Source organism: Macaca thibetana, chromosome X, assembly GCF_024542745.1.
Source record: "Macaca thibetana thibetana isolate TM-01 chromosome X, ASM2454274v1, whole genome shotgun sequence".
NCBI lineage: Eukaryota > Metazoa > Chordata > Mammalia > Primates > Cercopithecidae > Macaca > Macaca thibetana.
In genome coordinates this window covers 147963948-147982667 of record NC_065598.1, presented here as the reverse complement: position 1 = coordinate 147982667, position 18720 = coordinate 147963948, and the positions used below count along the sequence as shown (strand labels likewise).

At 43.5% G+C, this 18720-nt stretch overlaps 3 protein-coding genes and 1 long non-coding RNA gene across 7 annotated transcripts in view; 2 read left to right on the top strand and 2 right to left on the bottom strand.

Moving 5' to 3' along the window:
- Window positions 1–18720, top strand: part of CETN2 (centrin 2) — a 628428-nt gene that overhangs the window by 271569 nt on the left and 338139 nt on the right. The window lies entirely within an intron of this gene.
- The window catches only part of LOC126945446 (uncharacterized), a 430470-nt gene that overhangs the window by 283959 nt on the left and 127791 nt on the right, over window positions 1–18720 (bottom strand). The window lies entirely within an intron of this gene.
- Window positions 1–18720, bottom strand: part of ZFP92 (ZFP92 zinc finger protein) — a 294607-nt gene that overhangs the window by 202498 nt on the left and 73389 nt on the right. The gene's annotated exons all lie outside the window — the stretch shown is intronic.
- Window positions 715–2444, top strand: LOC126945414 (melanoma-associated antigen 1). The gene is made up of 2 exons (XM_050775370.1): window positions 715–787; window positions 863–2444. The coding sequence occupies exon 2, from the start codon at window positions 926–928 to the stop codon at window positions 1874–1876; it is 951 nt and encodes a 316-aa protein (XP_050631327.1). The 5' UTR covers window positions 715–787; window positions 863–925; the 3' UTR covers window positions 1877–2444.

Below are 18720 nucleotides of genomic sequence, written 5' to 3'. Positions count from 1 at the left end.
TCTTCTGCCAAGGTCCCTCTCTTATCTTGGGATCATTGATGTCAGGGAGGGGGAGGCCTTGATCTGAGAAGGCTTCACTCAGGTCAGTAGAGGGAGAGTCCCAGGCCCTGCCAGGAGTCAAGGTGAGGACCAAACAGGCGCCTCACCCAGGACACATTAATTCCAATGAATTTTGATATCTCTTGCTGTCCTTCCCCGAGGACCTAGGACCGAGTGGCCAGATGTGGGTCCCCTCCTGTCTTTCTGTTCCTTATCATGGATGTGAGCTCTTTATTTGGATTTCTCAGACCAGCAAAAGGGTGGGATCCAGGTCCTGCCAGGAAAAATGCAAGGGCCCTGCGTGAGAACAGAGGGGATCATCCACCGCATGAGAGTGGGGATGTCACAGAGTCCAGCCCACCCTCCTAATAGCACTGAGGGCCCAGGGCTGTGCTTGCAGTCTGCACCCTGAGGGCCCGTGGATTCCTCTTCCAGGAGCTCCAAGAACCAGGCAGTGAGGCCTTGGTTTGAGACAGTGTCCTCAGATCACAGAGCAGAGGACGCACAGGCTGTGCCAGCAGTCAACGTTTGCCCTGAATGCACACCAAGGGCCCCGCCTGCCGCAGGACACATGGAACTCCACAGAGTCTGGCCTCACCTCCCTACCGTCAGTCCTGTAGAATCGACCTCTGCTGGCCGGCTGTACCCTGAGTGCCCTCTCACTTCCTCCTTCAGGTTTTCAGGGGACAGGCCAACCTGGAGGACAGGATTCCCTGGAGGCCACAGAGGAGCACCAAGGAGAAGATCTGTAAGTAGGCCTTTGTTAGAGTCTCCAAGGTTCAGTTCTCAGCTGAGGCCTCTCACACACTCCCTCTCTCTCCAGGCCCGTGGGTCTTCATTGCCCAGCTCCTGTACACTCCTGCCTGCTGCCCTGACCAGAGTCATCATGTCTCTTGAGCAGAGGAGTCTGCACTACAAGCCTGAGGAAGCCCTTGAGGCCCAACAAGAGGCCCTGGGGCTGGTGTGTGTGCAGGCTGCCGCCTCCTCCTCCTCTCCTCTGGTCCTGGGCACCCTGGAGGAGGTGCCTACTGCTGGGTCAACAGATCCCCCCCAGACTCCTCAGGGAGCCTCCGCCTTTCCCACTACCATCAACTTCCCTCGCTGGAGGCAACCCAATGAGAGTTCCAGCAGCCATGAAGAAGAGGGGCCAAGCACCTCGCGTGTCCTGGAGTCCTTGTTCCGAGCAGTACTCACTAAGAAGGTGGCTGATTTGGTTCGTTTTCTGCTCCTCAAGTATCGAGCCAGGGAGCCGGTCACAAAGGCAGAAATGCTGGAGAGAGTCATCAAAAATTACAAGCACTGCTTTCCTGTGATCTTCGGCAAAGCCTCTGAGTCCTTGCAACTGGTCTTTGGCATTGACGTGAAGGAAGCAGACTCCACCGGCCACTCCTATGTCCTTGTCACCTGCCTGGGGCTCTCCTATGACGGCCTGCTGGGTGATAATCAGATCATGCCCAAGACAGGCTTCCTGATAATCATCCTGGTTATGATTGCAATGGAGGGCGGCCGTGCTCCTGAGGAGGAAATCTGGGAAGAGCTGAATGTGATGGAGGTGTATGATGGGAGGGAGCACAGTGCCTACGGGGAGCCCAGGAAGCTGCTCACCCAAGATTTGGTGCAGGAAAAGTACCTGGAGTACCGGCAGGTGCCCTACAGTGATCCTGCACGCTATGAGTTCCTGTGGGGTCCAAGGGCCCTCGCTGAAACCAGCTATGTGAAAGTCCTTGAGTATGTGATCAAGGTCAGTGCAAGAGTTCGCTTTTTCTTCCCATCCCTGCGTGAAGCAGCTTTGAGACAGGAGGGAGCAGCTTTGAGAGAGGATGAAGAGGGAGTCTGAGCATGAGTTGCAGCCAAGGCCAGTGGGAGGGGGGCTGGGCTAGTGCACCTTCAAGGACCGTGTCCAGCAGCTTTCCCTGCCTCGTGTGATGTGAGGCCCATTCTTCACTCTGTTTGAAGAGAGCAGTCAGCATTCTCAGTAGTAGGTTTCTGTTCTATTGGATGACTTGGAGATTTATCTTTGTTCTCTTTTGGAATTGTTCAAGTGTTCCTTTTAAGGAATGGTTGAATGAACTTCAGCATCCAAGTTTATGAATGACAGTAGTCACACATAGTGCCGTGTATATAGTTGAGTAGTAAGAGTCTTGTGTTTCATTCAGATTGGGAAATCCATTCTATTTTGTGAATTGGGATAATAACAGCAGTGGAATAAGTATTTACTTAGAAATGTGAAAAATGAGCAGTAAAATAGATGAGATAAAGAACTAAAGAAATTAAGAGATAGTCAATTCTTGCCTTATACCTCAGTCTATTCTGTAACATTTTTAAAGATATATGCATACCTGGATTTCCTTGGCTGCTTTGAGAATGTAGGAGAAATTAAATCTGAATAAAGAATTCTTCCTGTTCACTGGCTCCTTTCTTCTCCATGCACTGAGCAGCTGCTTTTTGGAAGGCCCTGAGTTAGTAGTGGAGATGCTAAGGTAAGCCAGACTCATGCCTACCCATAGGGTTGTAGAGTCTAAGAGCTGCAGTCACGCAATCAAGGTGGCAAGATGTCCTCTGAAGATGTAGAGGAAAAGTAAGAGAGGGTGAGGGTGTGGGGCTCCAGGTGAGAGTGGTAGAGTATAAATGTCCTGAGCTGGGGCATTTTGGGCTTTGGGAAACTGCAGTTCCTTCTGCGGGAGCTGATTGTAAGGATCCTGGGTGGATCCAGGGCCAGATTCTCAGACGGTGAGAGAAAAGCCTGAGTTGGAAAGCTGCTCTGAGGAGTTTCTTTTGGACGGTGGATAAACAGAGGAGTCTCCACCTAGGCAGGATTGGAAAGTGTTCTGCGCTTTTTTTTTCCCCATTGCTTCTGAACACAGCGCAAGAGCTAGGTGATGGACACCCATCGTCCGAAAGCGTTTCCTGAGAGAGAAGCGTGAATCTCCCCGGAATGGAGATCCAGAAGCCACTGGCCAGGCACTTTTCTACCTGGCTGGGAGGACCAGAGCTGACTCTTAAAAAGGCATTCTAATGAGGTTATCTCACGTGCAATTTGGCCAGTTGTAAGCAAGATTTCGTGTGTTGACGAATGAAAATAGTGGTTTGGATGGAAAGGTATGTGGGAGAGAGTAAAGGAGTTGGTTTTTGACTCAAATTCTACGATCTTTGAGCTGTATCCGCCTAGGGGAAGTCGCACACCCAAATTTTGAAGTACATTCTCTAAGAGGCAATACTTACTGAATTTTAGGAATGAAACTTCCCTTTTTGGTTAGTTATTCCATGTCCTATTAAGTTGTATATTCTCTGATAAGTCCTGGAGAACAACAACAAAATCCCAGAGTGGTAGGGTCTGGGCTCAAATAATATTAGAAATAACAGCCACCTGCTATCCATTAAACTTGTAATTTACTCCAGGCCCTGAACCAGCTGCTTCACTTGCATGCACACACTCCAACAGTCCTAGCGGAAGGGTCTAATCACACCTACTACACAGATGTAGAACCAGAGGCACGCAGGGCTTGGGTATTTCCCAGGATCACGTGCCTAGTAAGGGACAGGGCTGGAGCCCGATCCCTGATCTGAATTCCTGTAGAGCCCATGCTGTTCCCACTCCTCCCAGCCTGTGGCCCACCTCCTGAGTACTACTTCCTTTCTCTTCTCAACACTGTGCCATATGTCTCTGGTGACAAAAAGAAAGACCCCGAGGCCAACGTACTAAAAACAGACCAGGGGAAGGTGACAGTGAGAATCAAACATCATTTGAGGCTGGTGTGCACTGGGTTCCTTGAGAGTTGATTCTGCCAAGGCATGGGCATTTCTGTCCAGTTCCAGTACTTTCCCGAATTGCAGTGAGTTTCCCCTGGTCACTTCCATGTGTCCTTTCTCACTCTGGAACCTGGCTTGCTGACCAGCTTGTCACTGGTCCCCACAGAACAGCCAGAATCACCTGCTCACCTCCTGATGGCGCATTCCTTTTCCTTGTAGAAGTCCTCTGGATGTCCCATCTCTCACCCAGGAAGCCATGTGATATCAACACCCCTTTTGAATTCCCATGGGATAGTGATGTTTACACACCTGGGTACCACTCTGCTTATCTTCAGTACACTCTCCAAGTGCTTTATGAATGTGCTGAGTAGAGTCTGATTTGCCATATTACCTAAGGGTTCTTGGGATGTTGCCCTGAAATTAGAAGGTTTTGGAACCACCTTGATACTTGAAGTTGGACTTTAACAGGGTGTCTTATTTGGAGTTTACCTCTGAGCACATACACAGATGAATGCTTTAAAACCAAAGCTACCTCATGAGTGTTAGATGAGGGGAAGCTTTGGAAATTAGCAGAACAAACACCTACTTACTGAATTCCTAGATCCTTGGAGTCCCCCAGGAAGTGAAAAATGATTGCTTGAAGACATTTCCGCTCTGATGGAAAATGAATAATTAAGCAGCTTTCTACTGCTGCTTCTCTGTTTAACTGCCTCCCAGGAAAATACTGGCTTTCAGTGTACCTAGAGGCACCTGACAGGAGCTCAGGCATGTGGAGGGTAGCAGAAACTCACAGGTTAAGATTTTGACCTGGAATCAAATGGAGAAAATAATTGTAGTCTACTCAGGATTCAAAGGGTCATGCAAAGGGAAGCCTTCCTGCTGAGACTTTCAAGATTCTTGGACAGTTCGTTGTAATCCTATATTTGAAAGCATCGGTCACATATTACGCACTGGAAACAAGGTGGAGAACTTCAAGTCAAATGTGGCCTTTTCAGAAACTCCTCTGAGAAATGAGAAGGGTAGTGTAATGCCAAATACTACCAAATAATCATAATTGCTTTATTTATTTATGAGGGATTCTCGCTCTGTTGCCTCGGTTGGAGTGCAGTGGTGTGATCTCAGCTCACTGCAACTCCGCCTCCTGTGTTCTAGCAATTCTCCTGCCTCAGCCTCCCGAGTACCTGGGATTACAGGCACCCACCATCATGCCCAGCTAATTTTTGTATTTTAGTAGAGATGGGGTTTCGCCATGTTGACCAGGCTGGTCTCGAACTCCTAACCTCAAGTGATCCACCTGCCTTGGCTTTTCATTGTGCAGCTACTAAGTAATAGTTTATGGGGGAGACTATAATGCTCACCCACATCTTGTCTTCTTCCCCTTTCTGTACACATGGGAACAGTACGGCCCACTTGCAGTTAGGAAGGGTCACATGACCTTTCCTTGACACTGAAACACGAACAGAGGTGTGTTTGTCACATCCCGGCATGTGAGAGCCAGTGCGCCATTTCCACACTTTCTTCCTCCTTTCAATGGTAAACAAGGTGGCTTCATTTTGACATGATGGAATCATAAGGTGGAAGCAGCCTGGATCCCTGGGTCATGTGAGAGTGAGGAGCCCCTGCCAAACTGCATCAGAACTTAGGTGCACATATAATACACTTGGGTTGTGTCAAGCTATTCACGTTTCAGGACTTGTCTGTTGCATTAACTAGTAGTTTCTTATACTGCCACAGCTACTCCTTCTGTTGTTAGGTATAAATATTTCTACTAAAAGGTAGTACTGTGTATATTCTTAGGGCAAAAATTATAGAAAAGTAGATAATACGCACATTTCCTCTCTACAAAGTTCCTCCACAGTTTAACCCCCTCCTCAGAGGTCACCACAACGATCAGTCTTGTGTGTTATTTTCCAGCTGACTACAGGCTTTTCACGGACAGATAAAGTATAGTAATATATCATTTTTATTTCACATGCAAGAACAGTGATGTACATATTGAACTGCAACTAGCCTTTGTCAGTTTATAAAATGGATACGGGATCTTTCTAAACAATACATATATAGATCTATCTCACTTTTCAAATTACATTCTATAATTCTAAAGTAGGCATACACCATAATTAATTAAACTATTTTTTTTCCTGAAAGACACATAAGTTGTTTCTCATTTGCTATATGATGACTAGAATAAGATCAACAGCTTTGAGTGTAAATCTTTGGGCAAGCATGAATGTTTTTTTATAAGAAAGATGTATAACATGGACATCGGGTTAAAGTGAAAAAGGTGGCAGACTGAACAGGTGCCAGGAAAGGACAGCAGACAGGAAACCCTCAGCCCGTGAGGGGCACTGGGAGGATCCAGGGGAGAGCAATGGCCAGCGTCCATGAGAGAGACCACATGTGAAACCAAGTCCATAGAGCCCCAGACAGGCTGGCATTCACAGCTCTGAATCGAGTTCAGCCCGGTGGGGGCAGGGGCCTGAGGAAGACAAGGGGGAAGGGAGGAGGGAGGACAGGACAATGAACAGAAATAGGCTTGGGAAATCCAGGCACCATCACTACCAGCTGGAGGGGCTCGTGTGATCCGAATGGGCAGGCCTGTTGGCTGAATGCACCAGTGGCATGCTGGACACACCACCGTGCCGCAGAATCCCCTTCCCTCTCTCAGCAAGAGCTTGGCTGACTCCCTGCATCATCCTGGGCGAGCTCCCTCTCCTGACCTCTCCAGTAGTCCTGTGCACCTTCGCCAGCATACCATGGCTGGAAGCTGTCTTCATGCCTGCTGGGGGCTGGAGTTTTATCCCCTGGGGACCCTTCATAGAGGCTGGGCCATGTGAGTGGGTTGCTGACTGATGACCAAGTGCCGAGATGGGCCAGGAATGCCACTGAGCAGTTGAAGGGGGCATGTGGCCGCTTGGAGGGGAAATTGGAGGAAGAGTGCCCTGGGACTAATCAGTCGAGACTCTGCAGATGAAGGACTGGGTGTGGACATGAGTTGAAAATGATTCAGGTGGTGACCCTGCCTCAGATGGACTCCTGTGGCTTCTGAGCTCTTGGCACACAAGGGAGCAGGTGTCCCAGCACTGTGATCGCTGGCCTATGTTGCTCTCAGACACTGGCTGGGATAGAGGGCTGGCCCAAGGTGTGGACATAGGCAGGTTGGATGGAAACCCAGTGGAGATGGCACCTTTCCTTGTTAAACCGATGGGGATGTGCAGGGTTCAATGCAGGGAGCATCCTCACCTCCATGACAGTATTTAGGCCTGGTGAGGAGGCGTCTGCAGTAGCCCTCTCAGTAGAAGTTTCCACGGGAACTGTGAACTCAAGTGAGCACAGGTGAGGGTACTGTGAATTTCCTTATGGAGGCAGGAGGCCCAGATGGGGCAGACTCCAAGATTTGAATCAGTGAATTACCATCCCTGGTCATTTCATTCATTCACTCACTCACTCACTCACTCACTCACTCACTCACTCCATTCATCCATTTATTCATCCATTTATTGAACATATGGTGAGGAAACACCAAGTCATCAAAAGAAAAGAAAGTGGCAATGTTCTTAGTTCAGTCTGTCAGGGTGGGGGCAGAGGGTGAGATGGAAAGCCATGTGAGTGTTTTAGGAAGTGAGGGACTGTGAACTGATGGAGGGAATCTCTATTGATCTGAATCCTGAGGCTGCGGACTAGGTGAAGTTGTTCCCTTAGTTGAGAGTGAAGGTGAAGGAGGAAGAGTTGGTGGATTTGACGAGGAAGAGTGTGGAGGACGAGGTCCGTGTGCAGTATGTGGATGGGGAGGTGCTGTGCCTGTCCAGGTGGAGCCTTCGTGTGAGCAGTAGGAAAATGGGTCTGTCAATTTGGATGGGGGCCAGGGCAGGACATTAGGTTTGGCTGCATCAGTGAGGGTGGTTTGAGGCCCCAGGTTTAGATTAAATGGACTGTCGTGTAGATTGTGGCCCACATGCTTGTATTAGTCAGGGTTCTCCAGAGAAATAGGACCAATACGTTATGTTTTTATATAAAACATAACCTATATAATAGGGAGTAGGAAAGGAGCCACCGGTGTAAGTCCTGGAGCCTGAAGGCACGAGAACCAGGAGTTCCAATGTCTGAGAGCAGGTGAAGATGGATATTGCAGCTCAGAAATAGAACCAGTTCACCCTTCCTCCACCTTTTAGTACTGTCTTGGTCCTTAATGGATTGGATGAGGCCTGCCTACATTGGTGAGGGCAATTTTCTTTACTCAAGTGTACTGATTGGAATGCTAATCTCATCCAGAAATACCCTCTCAGCCACACCAGAAATAATGTTTTGTCAGCTATCTGGGCATCCCTTAGCCCAGGGCTTCCCAACCCATGGGCCATGGACGAGTACTATTAAGAACCAGCACACAGGAGGAGGTGAGCAGCAGGCAAGGGAGCATTGCTGCCTGAGCTTCGCTTTCTGTCGAATCAGCAGCGCCATTAGATTCTCACAGGATTATGAACTCTATTGTGAACTGTGCATGCCAGGGAACCAGGTTCCTCACTCCTTATGAGAATCTAACTAATGCCTGATGATCTGACGTGGAACAGCTTCATTCTGATACCATTTCCCCGCACCCACCCACCCCCCTACTCACTCCACTCCCAGTCCTTGGAAAAATTGTCTTCCAGGAAACAGGTTCCTGGTGCCAAACATGTGGGGAATCCCTGCTGCCTCAGCCTACCCAAGTTCACACATACAATTCATCATCACAACTCTACCCCTTGTCACCTTGGCACCCATATGCAGCTTCTTAAACCATAGTTAGTCATCAAACAAAGACCATACCAACATCATAATTCTGTCTAACATGATACAACTATCCTACCTACAACCAATACCAATCCTCTTCTCAGGAGAGGAGGTAAAATCCCTAAATGGTGTTTTTTTCAGCTGATATCCCATAACATAAACATAGTATCATGTAAAATTAATAATACTTAAATACTGATGTAAAGTCACTGCATCTTACGTTACCTGATAAGGAAATATGAGAGGAAAGGAAACAAAGATCTTTGCTTAACATCAGACACACACACACACACACACACATACACACACACACACACACTTATAATAAAATAACAGTGAAATGACATTTTGAAGTCACAGGGACTGCCCCAGCTAGTTGATAATACTTTACAAAGCTGGAGCAAGGTCCTCTTGAAGGTTGTATATGCTCTGAATCAGCATTCAACATATGTCTCTATCATAGCCAGGATTCACAGGTCCAGGAATCCAGGGTTGGAAATTGGACTGGCAACATTCACCATCACCCCCAGAGGCTCACTAATAAATGTTTTGCTTCCTGTTTCCACAACAACTTTATGCTCTGCTGGTTAGAGGTCTTAGTTCTAGAGGAAGGAATGTTGCCACCAGGAGACACAACAGTGATTTCATGGAACTAGAAATTAAGACTGACACCCAGCCACTTTAGGCTTCTGGTGCCTCTGAGTCAAGAGGGTAAGAAGGGAGTAAGGGTGTTGGATGCAGTCATTGATGCCGACTACAGGGGGGACATTGGAGGATGACTCCACAATGGAGGTAAGGAAGAATATGTCTGGAAAACAGGGGATGCCTTAGGATGTCTCTTAGTATTACTGTACCCTGTGATTAAACTAAATGAGAAATTACCACAACCCAATCCAGGAAGGACTGTGAATGGCCTAGACCCTTCAGGAATGAAGGTTTGTGTTTCCCCACCAGGTACAGAACTGCGACCAGCCGAGGTGCTTGCTGAGGGCTAAAGGTGTACAGAATGTGTAGCAGAAGATGATGCTTATAAAACCCAGCCACCATATTGTGACCAGTGATAGAAATGAGAACTATACTAATCATGAGTATTTCCTTGCTATTTTATTATGAAAACGCTTGTCAGCAAAACCTAGAGTTTGATCCAAGTTGTGTGTATTAGTATGTTCTTCTTCTTCTTCTTTTTGTTGCCGAGCAGTATACCATTGTACAATGCAGCACAGTTTAACCAACACCCATAGAAGGATAGGTAGGTGTGTAGAAAATGGAACCTTTTTAGGGCATGCAGGAAAGGGAACCCTTCCACACCACTGACAGGAATGTAATTGGCACAGTGTTATGAAAAACAGCATAACAGTTCCTCAGAAAATAAAAATAGATCTACCATATGACCCAGAAATCCATTGGTTGAGTATGCATTCTCCCCAGAAATGAAATCCACAACATTCAGTACCACCTAATTCTAACTCATTAATCCTACAAGAAATAAGTATTTCTAATTGAAAATAGTGTTTTTTAACCACCCTGCCATCAAATATTTATTCTAATTATCTCTCCTTATTTCTTGTTATGTAATAACCTAGGTACTACTGCCCATTGACAGAACTAACTCATTATCCCAACAAGAACTCAGAAATGTTGAAAAGAATGCAATTTTATACTTTCTACCTTCAAACAGCTATTCTAGTTTTATGGAGGATTCCATGTTTAACTCTTACCAATGTAACTTTACTTACCATATTCATGGCACCTAGTCAACAATCTTAAAAATGATAAGAACACAGAGTTGACAAAGATGGTTACTCAACTTCGTATGTTCAACCAGTTTTCCAGGTAATTGTGAATTGTTTATTCAATTATTTACCTAGGTACGACTGAGGGTCTGGAATTATTTCACTAAGACATAAGAAGTAGTATTGAGGAGAATATGTTTATTCCAGGTACTGGCTTCATCTAGTTATCTCTACCTAATTACTCACCTGGGTAAAAGAGATATCTATTGTTTGAGGTAATATTTCTAACACTAGGTTGGGATTTGGCAATGAGAAAAATGGTTATTCAACTCCCTGTCATAAGCCCATTATCTTTAGCTTCCTGAGATCAATTACTTGGTCTGGTTATTTTTATTAAGTTGGTGCAAAAGTTATTGCGGTTTTCACCATAACTAATCGATGTCTTTAGGTTACTAAATACATGTTTACTGCCAGATGTCCGTGGTAATTTATTATCCCAACAAAAAATAATAGAACGATAAAGAAAGATTTTCCTTATCTTGGCATCACACAGAGATTCAAGTTATCTATATTTATCCTCTATAACTTTTTTCCTGTATAACACTCAGCACCTATCCTTTGAAGTTCTAAGTTCTTGTACCCACTAAAACTACTAAATGAGAGTTACAAAGAACGTGATTTTCAGGATCAGGCTTCACTTGGTAATGTAATGATTGGTAGCTATTTCTATGTAACAAGTTTCATGGGAAGACCCAGTTAAGTAGAACTTATTAATACAACAACGACAAAATTATATTTGACAAGAATAGGTTCCCTATTTTTTGTATTCCACTTAGTATCCTTGTTTTCTCTATTTTACTGCTTACTTAGGTACATGACTTACCTATAGCACTAATTCACTGTTACATGTATATAATGTGTAGTGAATAAGTCAGGGTAATTAGAGTGTCCATCACCTGAGTACAATACTTTTTCGTGCAGGACCGTCACCCTACTCTGCTATCAAACACTGAATTCATTGCTTCTATCTTACTGCAGGTTTGTTCCCTTCGACCCATTTCTCTTTGTCCTTCCCCCTCCTGCTCACTCTTCTTAATCTCTGTTCTCCACCTCTCAACTCTCTACTGCCATGCAACTAGAATTTTTAGCTCCCACATATAAGTGAGGACATGTGATATTTGTCTTTTTGTGCCTGGATTATTTCCCTGAAGGTAATGACCTCTAGTTCCATACATGTTGCTGCAAATGACAAGATTCCATTCTTTTTTTGTGGAAAAATAACATTTATTCATTGATGGGCACTTAAGTTGATTCCACATCTTTGCTATTGTGAATAGTGCTGTAGTAAACATGCAAGTGCAGGTATTTGTTGAAATATCTATTTATTTTCCTTTAGGTAGATACCCAGTAGTGGGATAGCCTCATCAAATGGTAGCACAATTTTCAATTTTTTTTTTTTTTTTTTTTTTTTTTTTTTTTTTTTTTTAGAAATCTCCATACTGTTTTCCGTGGTGGCTGTAGTAGTTTACATTTCCACCAACATGGTATAAGAGTTCCCTTTTCTGCACAAACTTGTCAACATCTGTTATTTTTTTCTTTTGAAATAACAGCCTTTCTGACGGGAGTAAGATGATATTTCATTGAGGTTTTGATTTACATTTCTCTGATGATTAGTGAAACCAGACACCTATCTCTCCCTGTATGTGAAAATCAACTGAAAATAGAATAAAGACCTACATTTGAGACCTGAAAATATAAATACTAGAAGAAAACCTAGAGGAAAATCTCTTGGACATTGGTCTAGGCAAAGAATTCCTGAACAAGACTTCAAAAGCACAGGCAACAAAAGCAACCAAAAATAGACAGGCAGTGCATTCAACTGAAAAGATTCTGCACAGCAAAAGACATAATCAACAGAGTAACGAAACAACCTGTTGAATGGGAGAAGATATTTGCAAACTATTCATCTGACAGGAGACTAATATCCAGAATGCATTAGGAACACAAACAACAGGAGAAAAATAACTCCTTTAAAAAGTGAGCAAAAATTCTGAATAGACATTTCCCCAAAGAAGACATAGAAATGATGGACAGTTATATTTAAAAAATGCTTCACATCACTGATCATCAGAGAAATGAGAATCAAAGCCCATACTATTGTATTAGTGGAAAGTACAGGGCTTTTTATTAGCTAACCTCTGGAAGACTAACTTTATACAAATCCATTAATGCCCTTGGCACCATTGTTAGAAGCCAGAAACTTGGTGTAATGATCTGTGGAGGGAGAGTCATCCAATACCTTTGTTTTCCTGCCCTTAGATGAGAATGGAAAGGTGTCCACTGGATTTACTCTCAAAATGTTAAGATAGACAAGTTCTACTTTGCTGCTAGATATGTCATAAAATGACATAATTCAATCTGAATTATTCATGGAGCAGATACTCCATATTTTCTGTTCTTTATTGCTTTCTCACTTTTGACATTTTACTAACCTCCATGGACTGTATTTGCAAAAAGAAGATGATGGTGTCAGAAAGTCACCAGATGGAGGTGTTGAGCTGCCACTGTTAATGTCAACCAGGCAGTCCCTGACAAATAGTGTGCGGGCATATGAGAACAACCTGGATAACATTTCCAATGCAGATTTCATGTTCCCTCCCACAGAGTTCATTTGGTAGGCCTGAATAGGGCCATGAAATCTGAACTTATATATTATATCTGAACTTATATAAAAATGTTTAGAGAGAGAGTATAAACCTGGAAGAGAATTGAGTAAAACCAAATCCCTTGGAATTCCATCTTGAAAGGGCCCCGTGGAGAAGGTGCTGCTGGTAAAGATATTGAGAGGTGGCCAAAATGAAGAGAATAACAGGAGAATGTATTGTTATGGAAGACAAAGGAAGACAAAAGCAGGGGAAAGAGAAAAAGAGGAGAGTGCTGTACAGTGTTGACTGAAGCTGAGAATCAACTGAGATGAGGGCCAGAGAATGTCCATTAGCTGTAGTGGCATGGAGGTCACCAGTGACTTTTGAGGGAGAGTTTTTGTTGAAGAGATGTGTGGGCCCACATTGGTTTCTAGTGGGTTACAGAAAATGTGAGAGGTGAGGCAATAGAGGCACCAAGTAGAGATAATCCTTTGGAAACTCTGCCACAAAGAGTAAGAGAGTGGTGGGAATTACACTGGTTGTGAATAATGCCCGGGTGTTTTCAAGTTGAAGGAGATTCAAGTACGTGCCAATGGAAATAAGAAAGATGCAAAAAGAAAGACATACTGAAGATAGAGGAAAGAGAAAGATAATGGATAAACTAATGGATAGCATGAGGTTCCTGGAAGACAGGAGGCCATGGAACATGTAGAACACAGGGGCAGGGACGTCTCTGCTCCTCTAATAGATTGGGCACAGATGCAGGTAGCTTGTAGGTTTGATGGCGAAGTTTCAGGGGTTTCCATTTGAATTGTCAGAAAAACAGGGAGAGGGTCAAAGGGTGAGTGTAACAAGACATTGGGAATGGAGGTAGCAGACTTGAAGGGTGATTATAGCAGAAAAGGCAGCAGAAAAAATAAATCACAGTTGGGAGAATGAGTTGACCGGGTGGAAACGGGACACTTGGGGACCATTTTGAGGGCCTAATTGAGGCTGGAAAACAAACACAGTCAAGATGGTAAAAACTGGCCATGTTAAGTAATTTTTTCCACAGGCACAGGGACAGGGGCCAGCAATGCAAAAGTTTTTTTTTTTTTTCTAACAATAAGATTTTTCCTGACAAATACAGTGAATGCACAAGAAATTTTTGGGAGGTGACTGACAGAAATGTTGGACTTTGAATCTGAGAAGACAGGAAATTCTCATGGATAGAGGAACACGGAAAAGGACAATGGAGTAGCAGTCCAGATGGAGTAGAAGTCCAGTGGGATCACAGGGCTAAGTAAGCTGGAAGGTGGGATTTCATAGCATTTTTTATGACCTAGTCTCTTCAGACACAAATCATCACTTATGTGGTCCTCTTTCAGTCTGAGAAGTTTCAGATGCTGCCTCAGTTCAAGAGAAGGACATGTGGGCTCCACTCCTTGATAAAAGCAATGTCAAGGTCACATGGAAAGAGGTGAGAAGATGGTGCTGTGGCCAGCTCCTGAAAACACAATTTGCCACAACCAGTTAAATAGCCAAAAAGAAATAACAGCAGTGGTGCAATCTCGGCTTACTGCAACCTCCACCTCCCGGGTTCACGCCATTCTCCTGCCTCAGCCTCCTGAGTAGCTGGGACCACAGGAGCCCGCCACCATGCCTAGCTATTTTTTTCTACTTTTCAGTAGAGATGGAGTTTCAACGTGTTAGCCAGGATGGTCTCTATCTCCTGACCTCGTGATCCACCCACCTCGGCCTCCCAAAGTGCTGGGATCACAGGCGTGAGCCACCACGCCCGGCAGTGAAATTTGTAAATTGTTTTTAATTTCAGTTTTTAATCTTTGTGGGTACATAGCTGGCATATATATTTAGAGGGTACATGAGATTTGTTTGTTTGTTTTTGTTTTTGAGATTGAGTCTCCCTCTGTTGTCCCAGCTGCAGTGGAGTGGGGTACGCTTATAGCTCATTACAGCTTGACTGCCCAGGCTCATGCGATCCTGCTGTCTCAGCCTCCCAAGTAGCTGAGTCTACCAGCACATACAACCATGCTTGGCTGTTTTTTCTTTTCTTAGAAACGGGGTTTCACTTTGTTATCCAGTCTGGTCTTGCTCCCCTGTGTGCAAGCGATCTTCCCACCTCGGCTTCCCAAAGTGCTGGGACTACAGGTGTCAGCCACCACAACCAGCCCAGTGTAACATTGTAAACATTTTTGAAAATGTAGAACTAATGTATATGTATTAAAACTACAACATGACACCAGAAAATACATCTTCTCAAATATACAAGGAAGATTTACAAAAGCTGATCACATGTGAGGTCACTAAGAAAACATCAGTAAGTTCCACGAAATAAAGAAATCACAAATGACATGCCATCGTCATAGTATACTACGACTAAAAGCTATAAAAAAATCTCTGCCCACTAGACTAGAACTCTTATCATCTGTTAAAAGAATATTGGATGCCAGTGGAGATATGAGATGAAATTATATAATTTCTGATAAATTACAATAAACCCTACAGATCTAAATCTATGAGACATATTTAAAGAAGTGATGAGAGAAATATGGGCAGCTTTGAATACTCATACCCATGACAATGAATGAGGGAAATTTCTAACTCAAGGACTAGATATAAAATTTAGAAATAAAATTATTGTTTTTGGCTTAATAAAGCAAAAGAAAGCACAAAGAAAGAAATAACATTAATATAAACAGCAGACATTGAGGGAGTAAACAGAAAGATGAGATCAAGTAATGAAGTCAGGATGTTCTTTTTAAAACATTGAAGCAGATGAAGTAGCAGCTAACTGAATCAAAGTCATAGAGATGGTGTTTCTATATGTGATAGGTAGACAGACAGGTAGTTAGGTAGATGGGTAGGTAGGTAGGTAGGTAGATAGATAGATAGACAGACAGACAGATAGCCAGATGTACTGCACAGCAGAAATAGAACTACCGGAATATCTCATTTGATTGTGCTTTACTTTATTGCACTTGGCAGATACAGCTTGTTTTTGACGCTGCATTGAGCAATCTGTGGGCACCATTTTTCACAGCATGTGCTCACTTCGTGTCTCTGGGTCACATTTTGGTAATTCTCACAACATCTCAAATGTTCGCTTGGATTATATCTGTTACGATGATCCGTGATCAGTGATCTTTGATGTTGCTATTGTAATCACATTGGGAAACCACAAAATGCACCCTATAATATTGAAACTTAATCAATCAACATGTGTGTTTTGACTGCTCCAATGACTGGCCTTTTTCCATGTCTCTCGCTCTCCTCTGGCCTCCCTACTCCCTGAGACACAAGAGTATTGAAACTAGGCCAATTCCCAACCCTACAATGGCCTCGGAATGTTCAAGGGAAAGGAAGAGTTGCACATCACTCACTTTAAATCAAAAGGTAGAAATTGTTAAGATTAGTAAGGAAGGCACGTCGACAGCTGAGATAGGCTTCCTGCGTGAAACCATCAGTAACAATGTGAAGGAAATGAAAAGTGCTATCCAGCAAATACATGAATGATAAGGAAGCAAAACAGCTTTAGTGCTCATATGGAGAGAGTTTTAGTGGATAGACCATCAAACCAGCTGCCACATGTCCTTAAGCCAAGGCCTCATCCAGAGCACAGTCCTAACTCTCCTCTGTTCTCTGAGGCTGAGAGAGATAAGGAAGCTGCAGAAACAAACAAACAAACAAACAAAAAACATGAGAAGCTGGCAGATATTGGCTCATGAGGTGTAAGGAAAGAAGCCATCTCCATCATATAAAAGCGCAAGGTGGAGCATCAAGTGCTGATGGAGGCGCTGCAACAAGTTCTCCAGAAGAGCTATCTGAGATCATGGGTGAAGGTGGCTACTTTCACAACAGATTTTCCTTCTAGATGAAAGAGACTTCTATTGGAAGAAGATACCATTTGGACTTTCATAGTTAGAGAGGAGAAGTCAATGCCTGGTTCCAAGGTTCAAAGGACAGGCTGACTCTCTTGTTAGGGGCTAATGTAGCTGATGACTGTAAGTTGAAGCCAATGCTTATGTACCACTCTGTATATCCTAGAGCCTGTAAGAATGATGCTAAAGTTACTCTGCCTGTGCTCTAGAAATGAAACAACAAAGCCTGGACGACAGCACATCTGCTTACATCATGGCTTACTAAAGATTTTAAGCCCACTCTTGAGACCTATGGCTCAGAAAAAAAGATTCCTTTCAAAATATTACCACTCATTGACACTGTGTCTGGTCACTCAAAGGCTGTGATGAAGATGTACAAGGAGATTTTTTTATTTTTATGTCTGCTAACATGCATGAAACCTTCACCCTGCAGCCCATGGATCAAGTAGTAATTTTAACTTTAAGTCTTCCTATTTAACAAACACACTTGATAAGGCTACAGTTGCTACAGGTGGTGACTCCTCTGATGGATTTGAGAAAAAGAAATTGAAAACTTTCTGGAAATGATTCACCTTTCTGGATGCCACTAAGAACATTGGTGATTCATGCGAGGAGGTCAAAATATCAACATTAAAGGGAAGAAATTGATTCCAATCCTTATGAATGACTTTGAGGGGTTCAAGATGTCAGTGAGGGAAATAATTGCAGATGTGATGGACACAGTACGAGAACCAGAAAGAGTAATGGATCCTGAAGAAGGAACTGATTTGCTGCGATTTCATGATCAAACTTAAATGGACGAGGAGTTGCGTCTTATGAACGAACAAAGAAAGTGTGTCTCAAAATGGAATCTACTCCTAGAGATGATGCAGCAGTGTAGTTGAAATGACAACACAGGATTTAGAATATTACGTGACCTTAGCTTAAAAAGCCGTGGCAGGGTTTAAAAGGTTCGGCTCCAACTTTGAAAGAAGTTCTACTATGGGTGGGTAAAATGCTATGAAACAGCATCATATGCTATTAATACATCTTTCATGAAAAGAAGAGTCTCTCTATGCATCAAACTTCATTGTTGTCTTATTTTCAAAAATTGCCACAGCTACCCCAATCCTTAGCAACCACCACTCTAATCAGTCAGCAGCCATGAACATCGAGGCAAGACTCTCCACCAGCTAAAAGAGTATGTCTTACTGACGGCTCAGGTGATATTTAGCATTTTTAATACTTCAATATTTTTAAATTAAGGTATATAAATTTAGACATAGTGCTTTTGCACACTTAATAGGCTATAGTATAGTGTAAACAAACTTTTATATCCAAGAAACACCAAAAAATCCGTGTTACTTGCTTTATTATGATGGTCTGGAGCTGAACACCACAGTATCTTTGAGGTGTGCCTGTAAATTATAATAAAGAGGAAATTTGTAAAAACCAAAGGGACGTCTTTACACATCTCTATGCGGATACATTTGTAACGCTCTATGAACAATGTAATTTCTTGTCAAAATACACTTTATTGACACCAATAGCGCCCAAAAGGTTAAAAGACAATTTCTACAAAGGAAATAGCATTGTGAAGGAAGTAACCCATAGGAGACTATCAGGCACCGATTCCTTCACAGGGACTTTCTCCAAACCTTTAGGGCCAAATAATTGCAGCACTTATAAATTGCTTTGAAGACTTGAAAATGAAGGTAAACACTGGACTTCTTTTTTAGGAGGAAGTAGAACAATATTCCCTAAAGCTGATAATGGCAGCAGCATCACAGATTGGCCAATGTCGCTTCTGAACATTAATGTGGCAATCCTAAATAAAATATTACCAAACAGATTCAAAAATCACAATGAGAAAATGGTACACCATGGCCGAGTAGGATTTATTCTAGGAATACAAGGTGGAATATT